Raw genomic sequence first — 13,927 nt, 5'->3', positions numbered from 1 at the left:
TTCACAGGGCAGACTGCAGAGTTCCAGCCCTCATGATGTGCCACAGCAGCTAGCTGGCCACAGCGTAGGTGTTTTTGCTCGTAAGCCTCACCCACTGAGTCCTCCCAGGGCACAGTGAGATTGATGATGAAGACTTCTTTGAGACAAGTGGACTAGATCATCAAATCGGGCCATCGGGTGGTGGTAGCGGTCTCCGGAGGAAATCTGAGTCATTGGCTGCTTTCAACTGTGAAGCGTAGGTGTCAAGTGTAGGTGGCCTTGCTTTGGTGGTGTGAAGCTGCTCTTGGTTAATTTAGCCCCCTCATGGACAAGGTAGTTGTCCCTCAGGGGTTGGATGCTGCTGGTGGTAGGAAGTTGGGTTTCAGCTTGTTTGTTTTTCAGGGTACAGGCGAGGCTCTTAATGACTTGGTTATGACGCTGCATGTTACGTCCATGGGTGAGGATGACTTTACACCTTGTGAGAATGTTCGAGGGAGGTTGGCGTACAGCGAAGGGGACACCAGGGATCCTCACGCAGCCACAGATGAAGATTAACTGCTGTTAATCTGGCATGAAGCTAATGTTGAAAGAACAATTTGGGACCAAACAGCAGGACCACACAGCTCGTAATAAGAAGGTGAAAACAGGTTTTCAGGGAGTTTAAAGTAGCAAATGAATGGAGAATCTTTAGCTTCTGAACATGTTTTTGTATTTTGACTTCTGCTCTTTCATATAATGATTTTTCCTTAGTTCAGAACCTTTTTCAATAACAAATACAAGCACAATGAGGCAAAATCCACATTGAAAATGATTTATTTTCACTTGTGTTTTCACTTGCACCAACATTCACTTTGCCGTGTCACTACCTTGCTAACGACCTCTAGCTTGTGGACTGAACTGATGGTATTGAGTCTTATGGGTAAGACACAGCATACATACTGTTTTAATAACTCATCTTATAAAAGCTTCACGGGAGGGGGTTTAAATCTTTTCAGTTGGTTTCAATCACAGCAGTGACTTAAAACAATTACCGTGTGCTATCCACACACCCACACTAGGCCATACATTGTGTCCGATCTCACCCCCAGTACCCCTATTTCACCCGCCATTACCCTCTGACTGGATAGAAGCCCCCGGGACAGCAACACCTAAGGGAGCCAAATGATGGATAAACCAGAGTGGAGGGAAGGAAGGAGGATGAGGAATAGGGAAGAGATGAGGGAAATACTAAAAAGGAGACAGGGGAGGTGAAGGCTTTGCAATTCTGAGCACCCACACACACACACACACACACACACACACACACACACACACACGAAAAGGCTTATGATGGGAGTGTGATCAAGATGGTGAGCTATTGTTCCTTGGGGCTGTAAAAGTGTTCACAGGGCAACAAAACCTGATCGATAGACACACACAGCCACTCCATAAAGACTCTAGTTAAAGAAGGAGAGTGAAATAGATACAGGTCCTTCTTCTTGTCCCTGTGGACACACACACACACACACACACACACACACACACACACACACACACACCTGACCATGTATCATCTCACTTCCTCTGACTGGTTGTCCCTTTGTGACTCATTCTGTCTCTGTCAGCCCCTCTCATCCTTCTACCTTTCTGTCACCCTCCCTCTCAGAACGAGCGTGTGTGTTCCACTGCATCCCTCTGACAAACTTGGACTGTCCCGTGACAAAAACGAGAGCACTCACACTCCTCCGTGCTAAGCACACATACACATGCATGTGCAGATTGAAACTCCGACAAACACTTGTGTACACGCGGTCGTACTCTGCTGGGAGCTGGCCTGGTTTCGCTTACACCAGCCTCCATCCACGCACACACATTTTCTCTCTCGCTATTGCCATATCTCTGTGTTGATGTGCCACACAAACAGAGCATACAGTATGGCAACACACAGCTTGAGACAAGATCAAAACATATTGACGTGAGCACACACATGCACATATACACAAAATTGGCCCTGCGACTTCATTAAAGGGAGAGCGACAGAGTGACAAGGCTTGAAAGAGAGTCCACCCACTAGCCTTCAATCACACACGTACACACACACACACACACACACACACACACACACACACACACACACACACACACACACACATTCAGAAGCTAGCAGCCTCAGCTCCAAGCCAATCCCTGAAAGATGGAAGGATTGAACCACAGGGGACCAGGGAGATAAAGAAATGAAGAGTGAATGAAAAGGAAAACCAGTGACAGAGAGATCGAGGAAATAGTCCAAAAGCTTGAAGAATATTTGACCGTTCAAAAATTGACCCATAAGCATTTTCTCCTGCTGTCCTGGTTGATTTTGGCTACACTTGTGGTGACTGGTGGCAACATCAAATAAACACAGCAAATCATGCTGACAAAGATTGAGTTTTTAAGTGACTGCTTCACAATAAAAGCCACCCCATGTTTTGCCAGTTGAACGCTTTTAATTTGAAACAGCGGTAGTAGGAAGTGTTAGGTTAGCATGAGCATTAACTTAATACAGCTCTAATACAGCATTAGGAGAGTGAACAGTGAGGCTAATACCAATGAGCTGTAACGCTAGATTACATGCATACAGTGTTTCCTGGGAATCCCTTTTGAACCTATTGTGGGAATGGCAGACTCCGCCACTAACAATGACTGGGCCTGTATAAAGATTTAATTACAGAATGTAAAAACCGTTGAATGGACACTACAAAAATCAATCAATAACACGCTGCTCTTTTCTCTGTGAAGCACAAGGTCAAAGTCACAGAAAGAAATAGATGACAAGAAGATGTGGAAGTTAGGGAGAGAGAAAAAGAGCAGGACAGTCATTTTTTAAAAAACAGAAAATGGGAAATGGCAAGAGAGAAGGAGATTAGGAGGAGGTGCTGACTGCTACTGACACCAAACAGGTCTCCCCTTCATACGGCTGATTGTTCGCATCTCAAAATCCCATTGTTTTTCAGCTCAGGGAAGGCTTTACATTCGACATATCCACCCCACACACACACACATACACACTGAGAGGGGTCCTGCCCAGTATGAAGGCACAAAATCAGAATAATTTCACGGATAATTTGGTTGTCACAGCCAGGCAATAGTAATAACAACTTTAGAGAGAGAAAGAGCACAATAAGAAAGAGGGAGAAGTGCAGAGCAAATCACCCAAGGCCAATCGCTGTGTCTAAGCCAGACTGGTGTTTGTGGAAAAAAGGCTCTTTTTAAGCTTGCTTTAAAAAAAAGGGGGGGGGGGGTGTTTCTCATTTCCCCTTTCCTCCCATTTTCGTATCCTTCTTCCCCTCGCTTGCGTCATTTGGCGTGACCCTCTGGAAATGGCAAAGCGTTCAGCGCGGCGGCAGGATGATAGCAGGGTCTAGTTTGGCGGCACCGGCATACACAGCGAGGTACGCTGCTGCGATTGGAAAAATACGCTTAGACACTGTTTGGAAACGTGCAGCCTATCGAACGGGCAGGTGGCTCTCGTCACCTTGGAAAGAACTGGGCACAATCTGAGGTGTGTATGTGTGCGTCGTGTTGAAAATGTGTGTGTGTCCTATACATTATTCAGATGCTTCGAGCCGCCCACATCTGTTCATTTCCCTGGAGGACGTGCACACTCCTCTGATAGACAATAATGACTGCCAGGAGCGCGCGCACACGCACACACACGCACTGGCACGTATGTCAACCTCTAACAATGAATTCACATGGGATATAGTGTGGTAGAAGCACTGTTTGTCATCCACACACAAATCCTAATCACATGTATGGCTCCGTTCAAAGTCACAGATGCCTGCACCTCTGCGTACACACACAGATCATTATGATACGTATGGCTGCATACACACAGACAGCCTGTGTTGGCTTCTGTTAGCATTATCTCGCGGCTCCCTGATGGCACATAAAAGGCTCATTGCTGCTTCATTGTGACTGCAAGAGTGATGCACAAAAGAGTTTGCGTGTTTGCTCAGAATACACATAAAAATGGTTGTGCGCCGTGTGTGTGTGGGCGCTAGCATGTTTGAATGATTATGCACAGGGTTTGTGCGTGCGCATGTGTGCCCTGTTTACATGTGCGATTGGGATGGAAGAGAATGAGAGTACGCACTGTACGTATTTGCATTATTCCTCCCTGTCTGTGTCTGCTCACATCTATATGTGCTGTGTGGGTCTGTGAGTGAGTGCAGAAGAGAGAGGGAGATGGAGAGAAAAGGAGGCACTCTTCTCTGTAGTGTCAGCCTTTGATCAGTGTCCCTGTGAGTGTGTATATATCTGTATGGATGTGTGTGTGCGTGTGTGCGTGTGTGTGTGTGTGTGCCAACCCCTGGTGTCTTGGAGGCAGGATGAAACACTGTGCCTCTATCCGGGACTCACAGAACACCCACTATCCTTCCCTCCTTTTCCTTTGCTCTCTCTCTCTCTCTCTCTCTCTCTCTCTCTCTCTCTCTCTCTCTCTCTCTCTCTCTCTCTCTCTCCAACCACCATTCCTTACCACAGCCATTTTAAAGGCTATTCATGCAGAGCCACACTTTCATCTTGCATTGCAGCGTTTTAACCGGCTCCTCTGTTTTTTCAGGCCTTTTATCAGATTATAGAGGAAGGGGAGGACGGGTGAAGTGGCCCGCTGTTGTACACTGACTCACAGTCAGATGGACGCAGCGTGAAGGTGCAGAAAAGACAACAGCTTTAGCTGTAACAAGATAACGTTCGGCCGTCTGCTGGCTCTGTGCTCAGTCGATTTAGTGTTTTGATGTCAGACCAGCACAATGCACATTTTTGTAAGAATTGTAATAGATAGTTTTACATCACACATGTGAATATCTGAACTTTATATGGGCACTGCTCCCATATTTTGCACAAGAAACTGCGCTGACGTGGAAGTATTGCTACTCAGTTAATGACCTCATGAGCATAATTGGTTATGTTTAATATACCATGATGATTACAGTAGGGCATTAGGCAGCTTATTTACCTTTGTTTGTGCTTGGCTTAATTAATGCACGTAAACATGCAGCTTATTTGTGCGTTTGTGGTGTCTGTCGAGCAGCACGAAAGCCAGCGATGTGCCCACTGACAATGTTTCAATCCCGTTTGTTTTTATGAATCACTTGAGGTGATAAATATTGATCGATATCGATTTCGGTTGCACTTGCAGGATGAAGAGAGAAATGAATGAGTAATGTTATGAACTTGAGTAATAAGTCCTCAAAGTGCAGCATATTGCAGGCAGACAGTGGTCTTTTCTGGTCAGATGTAAATTCAGTCTAATGTGCAAAAGAGTGCTCAGACAATATATGTATCTGCTGTATCCCGCCGCTCCCCGTGCAGAAAAAGCTCTTTGCAGCAGTTGGCAAACAACTGCAGTGGGACTAATGTAAAGAAGTTTTCTAGTTTCATAACCACATTTCAGTGTGGAGCTGTACCTCCTATTTTTCCCGCTGTATGTTGTTGCTGACTAGCATCATATGAGAAATGTCATTAATTGCGTAATGTTAACAGCTAGCTTCATCGCTAATTAAAACGGCGCCATGTTCAATCAATTCACATGTTCTCGCTGTGATGCCAATAATGTTCAGCCACAGTTACATCCTCTACATATTCATTCCATAATTGTTATTGTACTTATTTTTATTTGTGCGGTGTGAGCCAGACTAACGCTTGTCAAAGGAGTTTACTTGCACATTTATATGAAAAAGTTGGCTATTTCTTAAGTATTGTTTACGTCCATTCAGCTTTTAATTTATGTATCCTTTCTTGAGCACGCAGACTCACAACAGATCTCAGCATCTGGCTGTATGCTAGTGTTTAACCTCTACTGTATAGGCTTAATGGATGACCTTTCCCGTGCACCTGCCTTTAATAAAGCTTTAATTAGGAGTCCCATTAGGATCTGAGAGGCTGCCAGTTAATGGGCACTTAAATAGAAAAGATTTAGGTCTTTGGTGGAACAATCGAAGATACTCAACAGTAATCATGGGAGGCAAATGTCAGCTCACAACAGAAAGGGTGAGCTGTTATTACAATGCTCTGATGAATGAACAATTGTCTTACAGAGGAGCTTTGAGGACTATCCAGTACTTCATTATTCCACAATAGAAGTTAGATTTGCAAACAGCATTTCCTGTCTCTCTTAAACACATAAAACAGCTATCATTACAGTGAAAAACAGGAAAATAATTAATGTACAAACAGTGCTGCATGTGCAGACGCTCAGAGTCAAGTCCACACGACATATGCAAATTAAGCATCTGCATCATACAGATTACTCTACATTTTTTTGGCATGTCACAGGAGGAAAAGCACAAGTGTAAATAACAAAATGAACAATGGCTGAGTTTCCGTTTCAGGGTATTGTGCATGCTGGCTCACTGTCACACTGCCTTGGTTTACTGGGAAGCTTGAATAGAACAGAGCCATCCTTAATGTTATTAGTGACACTTTCCTCACTGTGACAAGCCAAGATGTCTGCTGTAGGTAAAGTTTCCTGCTGTTAGAGAGACAATTTCTTCCAAAAATTTCATGTCCGTGCCAATATTGATGAAGGACGGTTGTTAGTCCCAAAAAAAGAAAAGAAAAACATTGTAGGCATGATGTGTCGTGACTTGTAACCTGTATTTCTTGGAGTACTGTAAGTGGCTCTTTGGAGAAGTCCCTGCTCATCGCCATTAGACAGAGTCATGAAAAGAGGAGCTGGAAAAGCAATCTCGTCTCTCGCTCCCTTTGCTTCCTCTGTGTACTGTCTGTCACTCTTTGTTGATGAATGATGGTGTTGCACACACACTCAAACACACACACACACACACACGCTTGCTCTCTGCAGTCACGCAATTCTCTCTCAGTCAGAAGCTGATTTACAGACCAAAGTGGGGAATATTTGCCTGACAGGTACTAAATACTAAAGGTACTGATACTAACGTCATCTCCTCTCTCCTCTCTTTATCCTCTCTGCATCCCTTCTTTCTCTATATCCTCATTTGCTTTCTCTCTTTTCCCACCTGTCCTCATCCCTACCCCATTCTCTCTTAAACATCCCCCTCACCTTCCTCCTACACCCATCTTTGTTTGTACGAATACCCAGGCTTCCTCAGTACCGGCGATCAGTCCGCTAAAGGAAACTATGGCCTGCTGGACCAGATTCAGGCCCTGCGTTGGCTCAACGAGAACATTGGCCACTTCGGCGGAGACCCAGAGAGGATCACCATCTTCGGCTCCGGAGCTGGGGCGTCTTGCGTCAACCTCCTCATCCTCTCGCACCACTCAGAAGGTAACTGACGATTGTTGCTTTGTCTTGTTTCGCTCTTTATGCCTCTGTGCCAGCAACTGGCCATCTGATATCCTGCAACAGTATGAATTTTTTGCCATTACTAATTGTCTGGATACAGCCCTATGAATCACTCATGAGCCACACATTTCTTGACTTATGGGCTCCGTTGATGAATTCCACCTGATCAATAATGTTTTTGTCTTCATCTTAGATCATTACTCACTAAACCCTGAGTAGCCTCAATGCATATTTATATTTAACCTTCGAAACTTGCAACTAAAAAAATGTATCAGCCTGTATTTGTTACTGAAATTACTTTTGTTATGATCAGCATATTAGATATTTTTTCCTTTGTTTGCCCTTTGGCTAATTTAAAATGTAATCACAGTAGCAAGGTCCTGCTATACCCCCATGTGGTCAGACGGAAACTCAGCTAGCAGCATCCAGGCCAGAAATCATTAAGTCCTTGATGTTCGCTTGACACCTCTATCCTCAAAGGAAAACACTTCTTGTCCTGTGAACTGAAGAATTTAAGCAGTCATGTGGCTAATGAGCGAGTCCAGGTTTGATCCAGGCTATGTTGTTCATGTCTTTGGAGGATAAATGACAGTGGAGCTCCTACATTACCCCACATTACTTGACTTGGCCAGCGCTCCTGGCTCTGTTAACAGTCCACTGGTTTGCAGCAGAGAGGCTCTCCCTCCGTCGAAAACCTACATCCCTCTGACCTCATGCACCCCATTACCAATAACACACCCCGAGGGCTAAGTGTTAACATTGCACCACCAAAAGAGAGAGGCCTATAGACCAATCGACTTTGATGTGAATTGAGATCAGTGTGGCTGACGACCCGCAGCCAAATGGTCACGCACTCGCTGCCTTTGATCATGCTGTTCTTGAAGCTGTCCCCCTCCAATCGTAACTTCTCTGTTCTCTACGCTGCTCGAGGACTCTCCCTCAATATTTCTCTCCTCTGTTCATTTTCCGTCTCGCGCACACAAACTGCACAGGACAGAAACAGGGAAGAAACGGTGGGCAAAAAGAAAGAAAGATTAGAGAGAGCGTGTTCACACAACTACACACCTGTTTCAATCACCGCTCTGTGTGTGTGTGTGTGTGTGTGTGTGTGTGTGTGTGTGTGTGTGTGTGTGTGTGTGTGTGTGTGTGTGTATCAGTGTGTCTTAAGCACCAAGCAGACGTCTGAGGCACCTCTAACTTTGACTAATTCTGTCTGCAAAGATGTGCCATATGAACAAATGTGTGTCGTCAAGATTTGAATGAGCATCTGTGCACTGCTGCTGTGTCACTGTGTCCATTTAACAAGGCTTCTGTAATTACTATTGATGTCTGTTAACCCTCCATATCAACACAGGCATACCCAACCTACTTTCCATTATTGGCAGGTGACCCGCTCAGTGCTAAGACACCATCCAAGACCCTAGTTGTTACATATTCATGTCGTGATAATAGTGGTTATGCTTATGACTTGTATAACAAAGACAAAGCATGTTGACTGTTTGAAAAACAAATTAAGTATGTGTACTGCAAATATTACAAGTGACCTCCCATTCTGCACTGCTAATCAGCTCTATTAAAATTCCAAGCATCTCTGGAATGAAGAATAGTCACTCCTTCAGTATTACAAAGTATTATCTATATGCATACTTTCATATTTTGGAAAAAGAGGACTGATACTGCTGACTTGTCCTTGCCTTAAGAGTCAGGATGGTTAGCCGAGCTTATCATAAAGACAGGAAGCAGAGCTAAATGGCATACCTGGTATTCTCCAAAGTTCAAAAATGTGCTTACCACCTCTCTAAAGTGGACTAATTAACACTTGGTTTTAGGAGGATTTAGATGCTCTAACTGTTTCCTCAAACAGAGAGAGCTAGCTAAAGCATAACATTCACTAAGTAGCCAATGAGACAGCAGTAAAACTGCTGTGGTGCGATGGCGCTGTTCTTTTAAGTTCACTGATTCCAACATTACAGGCAAAAGGCATCAATGCTAGTTGTCACATTTCACACTGCTAAGTAATTCGATCATAGATAGACCCAACTTGTCAAATAGTGTCGAGCAACACCTTAAACACACAATATCACTATAAAATGAAATTGAATAGTATGTTTATACTTTGTTTGACCGCATACCTGATGTCTGTCTCAAAGTAACTCATTACACTGACAAATGGTAGTTTTCCATGGTGCCAGGGTGGAGGGAGAGTGAACGGCATCACCAGGGAGCACCAGTCTCCAACAAACAAGATATGTGTTCATTTGTGAGCACTAGTTATTTTGGTTAACTTTTTGAATTACAAGCTTCCATTCTGTATGGTGTGCTAAGCTAAGCTAATTACCTCCCAGGTCAGCACTTTCAGTTTGAGTCATTTTATTTCTCAGACTTTTTGTTCGCTGGTTCTCTGCATTCACTGTCGAACAGCCGCCGATGCTTGTTTGTTTATTTGTAGATTTCAACCAGTACTATCGACAGTCATTGTAGTTTAACCATTAATTTTTCAGGGGAGCCCCACTTAAGCAGCAGAGGGACTCTAACGTTGGGAAAAGCCTGTATTAACCCCATGTCTCCTGTTGCTGACAACCAAACCCCCCTCACACTGCCACCTGTCCATTCTCATGCCTCCCCTTTGTCATCACCCCATCGTCATCACCGTCCACGTCTTCATCAGCGTCTAACGATGTAACATCAGCCCTCTGGACGCCACCTGTCTGTCATACTCCCATTTCTTCCCCCCGCCAGGGATGCCAGGTAAGGAGTCTGTCATCCCCACCCTTAAGGGACACCAATCATGTCAGCAACACAGCGTCACAAATCAAGCGCGACAGCAGAGACGTAGAGGATGGATGGCTGGGTGGAAGTGGCAGGCAGGATGGAGGGAGGGGTTGCAAGCGATACTGATATGATGAAGTGCGGGTGATGCAGAGGGGAAGACAGTATCCACAATATCCATTTAACAGTGTTTAAGGTAAAAGGAAGTTCGGTGATAACATTGTTGAGGGAGGAAAACGAAGAGGATGTAAAATGTCCTGATATGGCATATCAGAAAAGGGAATTAGCTAAATAGAGGGATGAAGGCAAGAGGCACTGGAGGAGTGACAAAAAACTGATTTTGAAGACGAATTAAACAATATCCACCTTCCCACCTCTCTGTGTCTGTCTCTCTCAGCACAGGTATGTGTATAGCTGTTTCCAAACTGCTTCTTACTATAATTGATTTCCCAGGGAAAGGGGGCTCTGCGGCTCTGCTTAATAATTAACTGACCAATCTTCAGCCCAGGAGAGGGAAGAGAAAGAAAAAAGGAGCGCAAGAGGAAACAAGTGAGGCAGGCGGCCCCTTAACGAGCCACTTGAGTGGTTCAAACAGCACAGGACAGGCAGAGCTAAGGAGACAGAGAGAGAGAGAGAGACAAAGAGGAAAAGAGGGAGAGTCTGAGAGGAGAAAAAGCCAGCACAAGACAGAGGAAAATGGCTCTTTGGACGTCTCAGATGAGCTTATTCTCACTCCTGCCTTTTCTCTCTCTATTTCTTTCTTTATTTCGAGCTACGGCACCATAGCATGTGCTATCTGAGATGCTTTGGGTCTGTAGTCCCAGCCTGTGTCTGCCAGCTTTGCTCCAGTGAGTATGGTTAGATGAAAAAGGTCGTTTTTTTTTTTTTTTTTTTTTAATAAAAGGAAAAAGAGAGAGTGATTCAAGATTTACATTTCAAGTAGTCTCTCTGCGTACTGTCCTATCCCAAAAGTGAACTTCAGTCAGACGGCTTCACAGAGCTCCATCCTGCCTGCGAAAACTAAAAACCGTGGGAAATACACGTGACATTTCGTGAAATCACCAACATTTTACCACGTTTGTAGCATGTTAAAAGCCAGATTTATCCCTTTGTACAGTTATATAAATACCGCATCTTTTCCATCTGTTCTTTCAGGTCTGTTCCACAGGGCCATAGCCCAGAGTGGAACTGCCATCTCCAGCTGGTCTGTGAACTACCAGCCCCTCAAGTACACCAAGATCCTGGCCCGGAAGGTGGGCTGCACCTACACAGAGACAGCCGACCTGGTTGACTGCCTGAGGCGCAAGAACTTCAGGGAGCTGGTGGACCAGGACATCCAGCCGGCTCGCTACCACATTGCCTTTGGCCCTGTGGTGGACGGAGACGTGGTGCCTGACGATCCTGAGATCCTCATGCAGCAGGTGAGAGTCTTGCACCGGTATTGAAGGTGGCGCTGCTGTCATGGATTGCATGTATGCAAGTAGACTGACTTGAGCTGTGATGACACACCAGACAGAGTGAACTTGTTGCAGTCGGTGTGAGTGTGACCTTTCCGCAGAATTGGAGTCTGGCGGTGACGTTCACCAGCTGGTGTGAACTTACACCTTATAATGCTGTGACACAGTGGAAAACAGCTGCAGCATTGGTGGTGCACATTGCCTTGGTGGTATATTTTAGACCCATGGTTCACAACCTTCAGGTTTGGGGACCACAACTTTTGACTATAACACAGTACAGCCAGTCATGTCATGTTATATATGGACATGACTCAGTTTTTCCTGACTGTAAAATACTTTCACTTTCTTAATATTGTTTTCACATATTGGGTCTGTTATGACTCATACCTGAAGTCTAATTTGAAAGTCACTTCATGAAATAACGCAGATCTTAAGGGGAAAAGGAGACAAATTGAATGAAAGTTTCTAAAAAAGTAACAACTGTAATTTGTCCAATGACATTCTGTATATTAGAGATGCTGACGAATGAAAGTGTGACGTTTGTAGCTACTTTTTTGTTAGGCTGCGAGACTATTAAATCCCCAAAACAATTCAGAATCTGTAAGAAATAATCAGAGTTGAGCATCAAAAGCTTCCTTGCTGATTTGATGGGACAAATTAGCCACATCCCAAAGTCTTTAATTGAGCTCTTGTTGTGCATTAATTGACACTGTCGACTTTAAAAACACTGCAAGATCATTCATATCATTTGATGATAGCATATCATATCTCTAGCTGAGCTTGTGGTATAAAGGCAACGATACCCTGCAGATATACATTTGTTGGCAGAATTGAAATGTACAAAAAATGAAAAAATAATAATAAAAATTGCCCTCAGCAGCATGATTCTGCTGATTTTAGACTGGTGACATGTACAGAGGCTGAAAACCCTTCTCTTTGAATACAATTTCAGCACTCAACATGTTCTTCCCCTATTACACCACCAGGGGGAGTTCCTCAACTATGACATCCTCATAGGCGTGAACCAGGGAGAGGGTCTGAAGTTTGTGGACGACAGCGAGGATAATGACGGCATCTCGGCTGCAGCATTCGACTACACCATCTCTAACTTTGTAGACAACCTCTATGGCTACCCAGAAGGTGAGGAAGGCCAACATTAAACTCCTTTCAGGCTTCAAAGGCCTCCATATTACATCCTCTACTGCCTCTCAGGTGACAGAGCTTTGCAGTGAATCACTGTTTTATGTGCTCTTGAGAAGATGAAGATGAAATCTTCCTGGGTCCACAAGACTGAGTGAATAAATAAAAGTAATCTACATACATTATGATCACAATGCAACAATGATATACACGTACACCTTGTCCAGAACTGCAGCTCCCAATGTAAATTGAAGTGTTTAAAACATTATTTGGGCAAAGAAAGAGAAAAGAGATCGTGAGCCCAGCAAAATGTATCAATCAAGACAAGCATACTAAAGAGATTTCCAATCATCGAGATTATCTTTCACCATGGTGGGTCTGTGCTTTGGCCTTTGAGGCTCTGTGGGCACTAATGCTGTCTCTCATCATCCCCCAGGCAGCCAGCTCCCAATCACAGTACTGTTGTTCCAAACAGATCAGCCCGCAAACCCCTCACAGCAGGCCACAGTCAAAATACAGACACATTTGGATAATGCAGTCACGCTCCCTCTCAAGTGCCTGTCACTCATTCTGCTCTCTGAAAGGCATATTGCCCTTTGTGTTGCTCAGTCTGTCCTTTCGGTGTACCCCCCACTCATACAAACACAGATGCCTCTTTCATTTTTTATTCCTGTTATTCCAGTTTATCTTAGCAGCGTGCACTTCGATCTTTCCCACCCTTTCGTTTCACATCTCGAAATGTTCTATTTCTGTCATTACTTTCCCCTGAACTTATCACAATTTTCTCTTTTCTTCCTTTGTCTTTTTTCCTTGTCTTTTTTCCCCTTCTACATGTAATCCTCCAGGCAAAGACATCCTGAGGGAGACCATTAAATTCATGTACACAGACTGGGCAGACAGGGACAATGGCGACATGCGAAGGAAGACCCTCTTAGCTCTGTTTACAGACCATCAGTGGGTGGCGCCAGCAGTGGCCACTGCCAAGCTCCACGCCGAGTTTCAGTCCCCAGTTTACTTTTACACGTTCTACCACCACTGCCAGACCGAGACACGACCCGAATGGGCCGATGCTGCCCATGGAGATGAGATACCATATGTGTTTGGCGTGCCCATGATTGGTGCCACAGACCTGTTCCCTTGCAACTTCTCGAAGAATGATGTGATGTTAAGCGCTGTGGTCATGACTTACTGGACCAACTTTGCCAAGACTGGGTAGGCCTTCCTGACAATTTTATTTCATTACGGTGCGACTGCAGGTTTAATCAGCTAGTGCAGTGTCTCTTCAGCAGCAGAG

General features: G+C 44.5%; 1 protein-coding gene across 2 annotated transcripts in view; it reads left to right on the top strand.

Annotated features, from left to right (window-relative positions):
* Nucleotides 1-13,927, top strand: part of nlgn2a (neuroligin 2a) — a 159,895-nt gene that overhangs the window by 141,766 nt on the left and 4,202 nt on the right. For both annotated transcript variants that reach the window (XM_070992949.1, XM_070992948.1), the window contains 4 exons: nt 7,064-7,249; nt 11,192-11,457; nt 12,480-12,633; nt 13,479-13,845. In XM_070992949.1, coding sequence (XP_070849050.1) covers nt 7,064-7,249; nt 11,192-11,457; nt 12,480-12,633; nt 13,479-13,845 — 973 coding nt within the window. The remainder of the gene's footprint in view (nt 1-7,063; nt 7,250-11,191; nt 11,458-12,479; nt 12,634-13,478; nt 13,846-13,927) is intronic.

This window comes from Chaetodon trifascialis, chromosome 23, assembly GCF_039877785.1.
Source record: "Chaetodon trifascialis isolate fChaTrf1 chromosome 23, fChaTrf1.hap1, whole genome shotgun sequence".
Classification (NCBI taxonomy): Eukaryota; Metazoa; Chordata; class Actinopteri; order Chaetodontiformes; family Chaetodontidae; genus Chaetodon; species Chaetodon trifascialis.
Note: the sequence above shows the minus strand (reverse complement) of the source record. Positions and strands in the feature narration are given on the sequence as shown.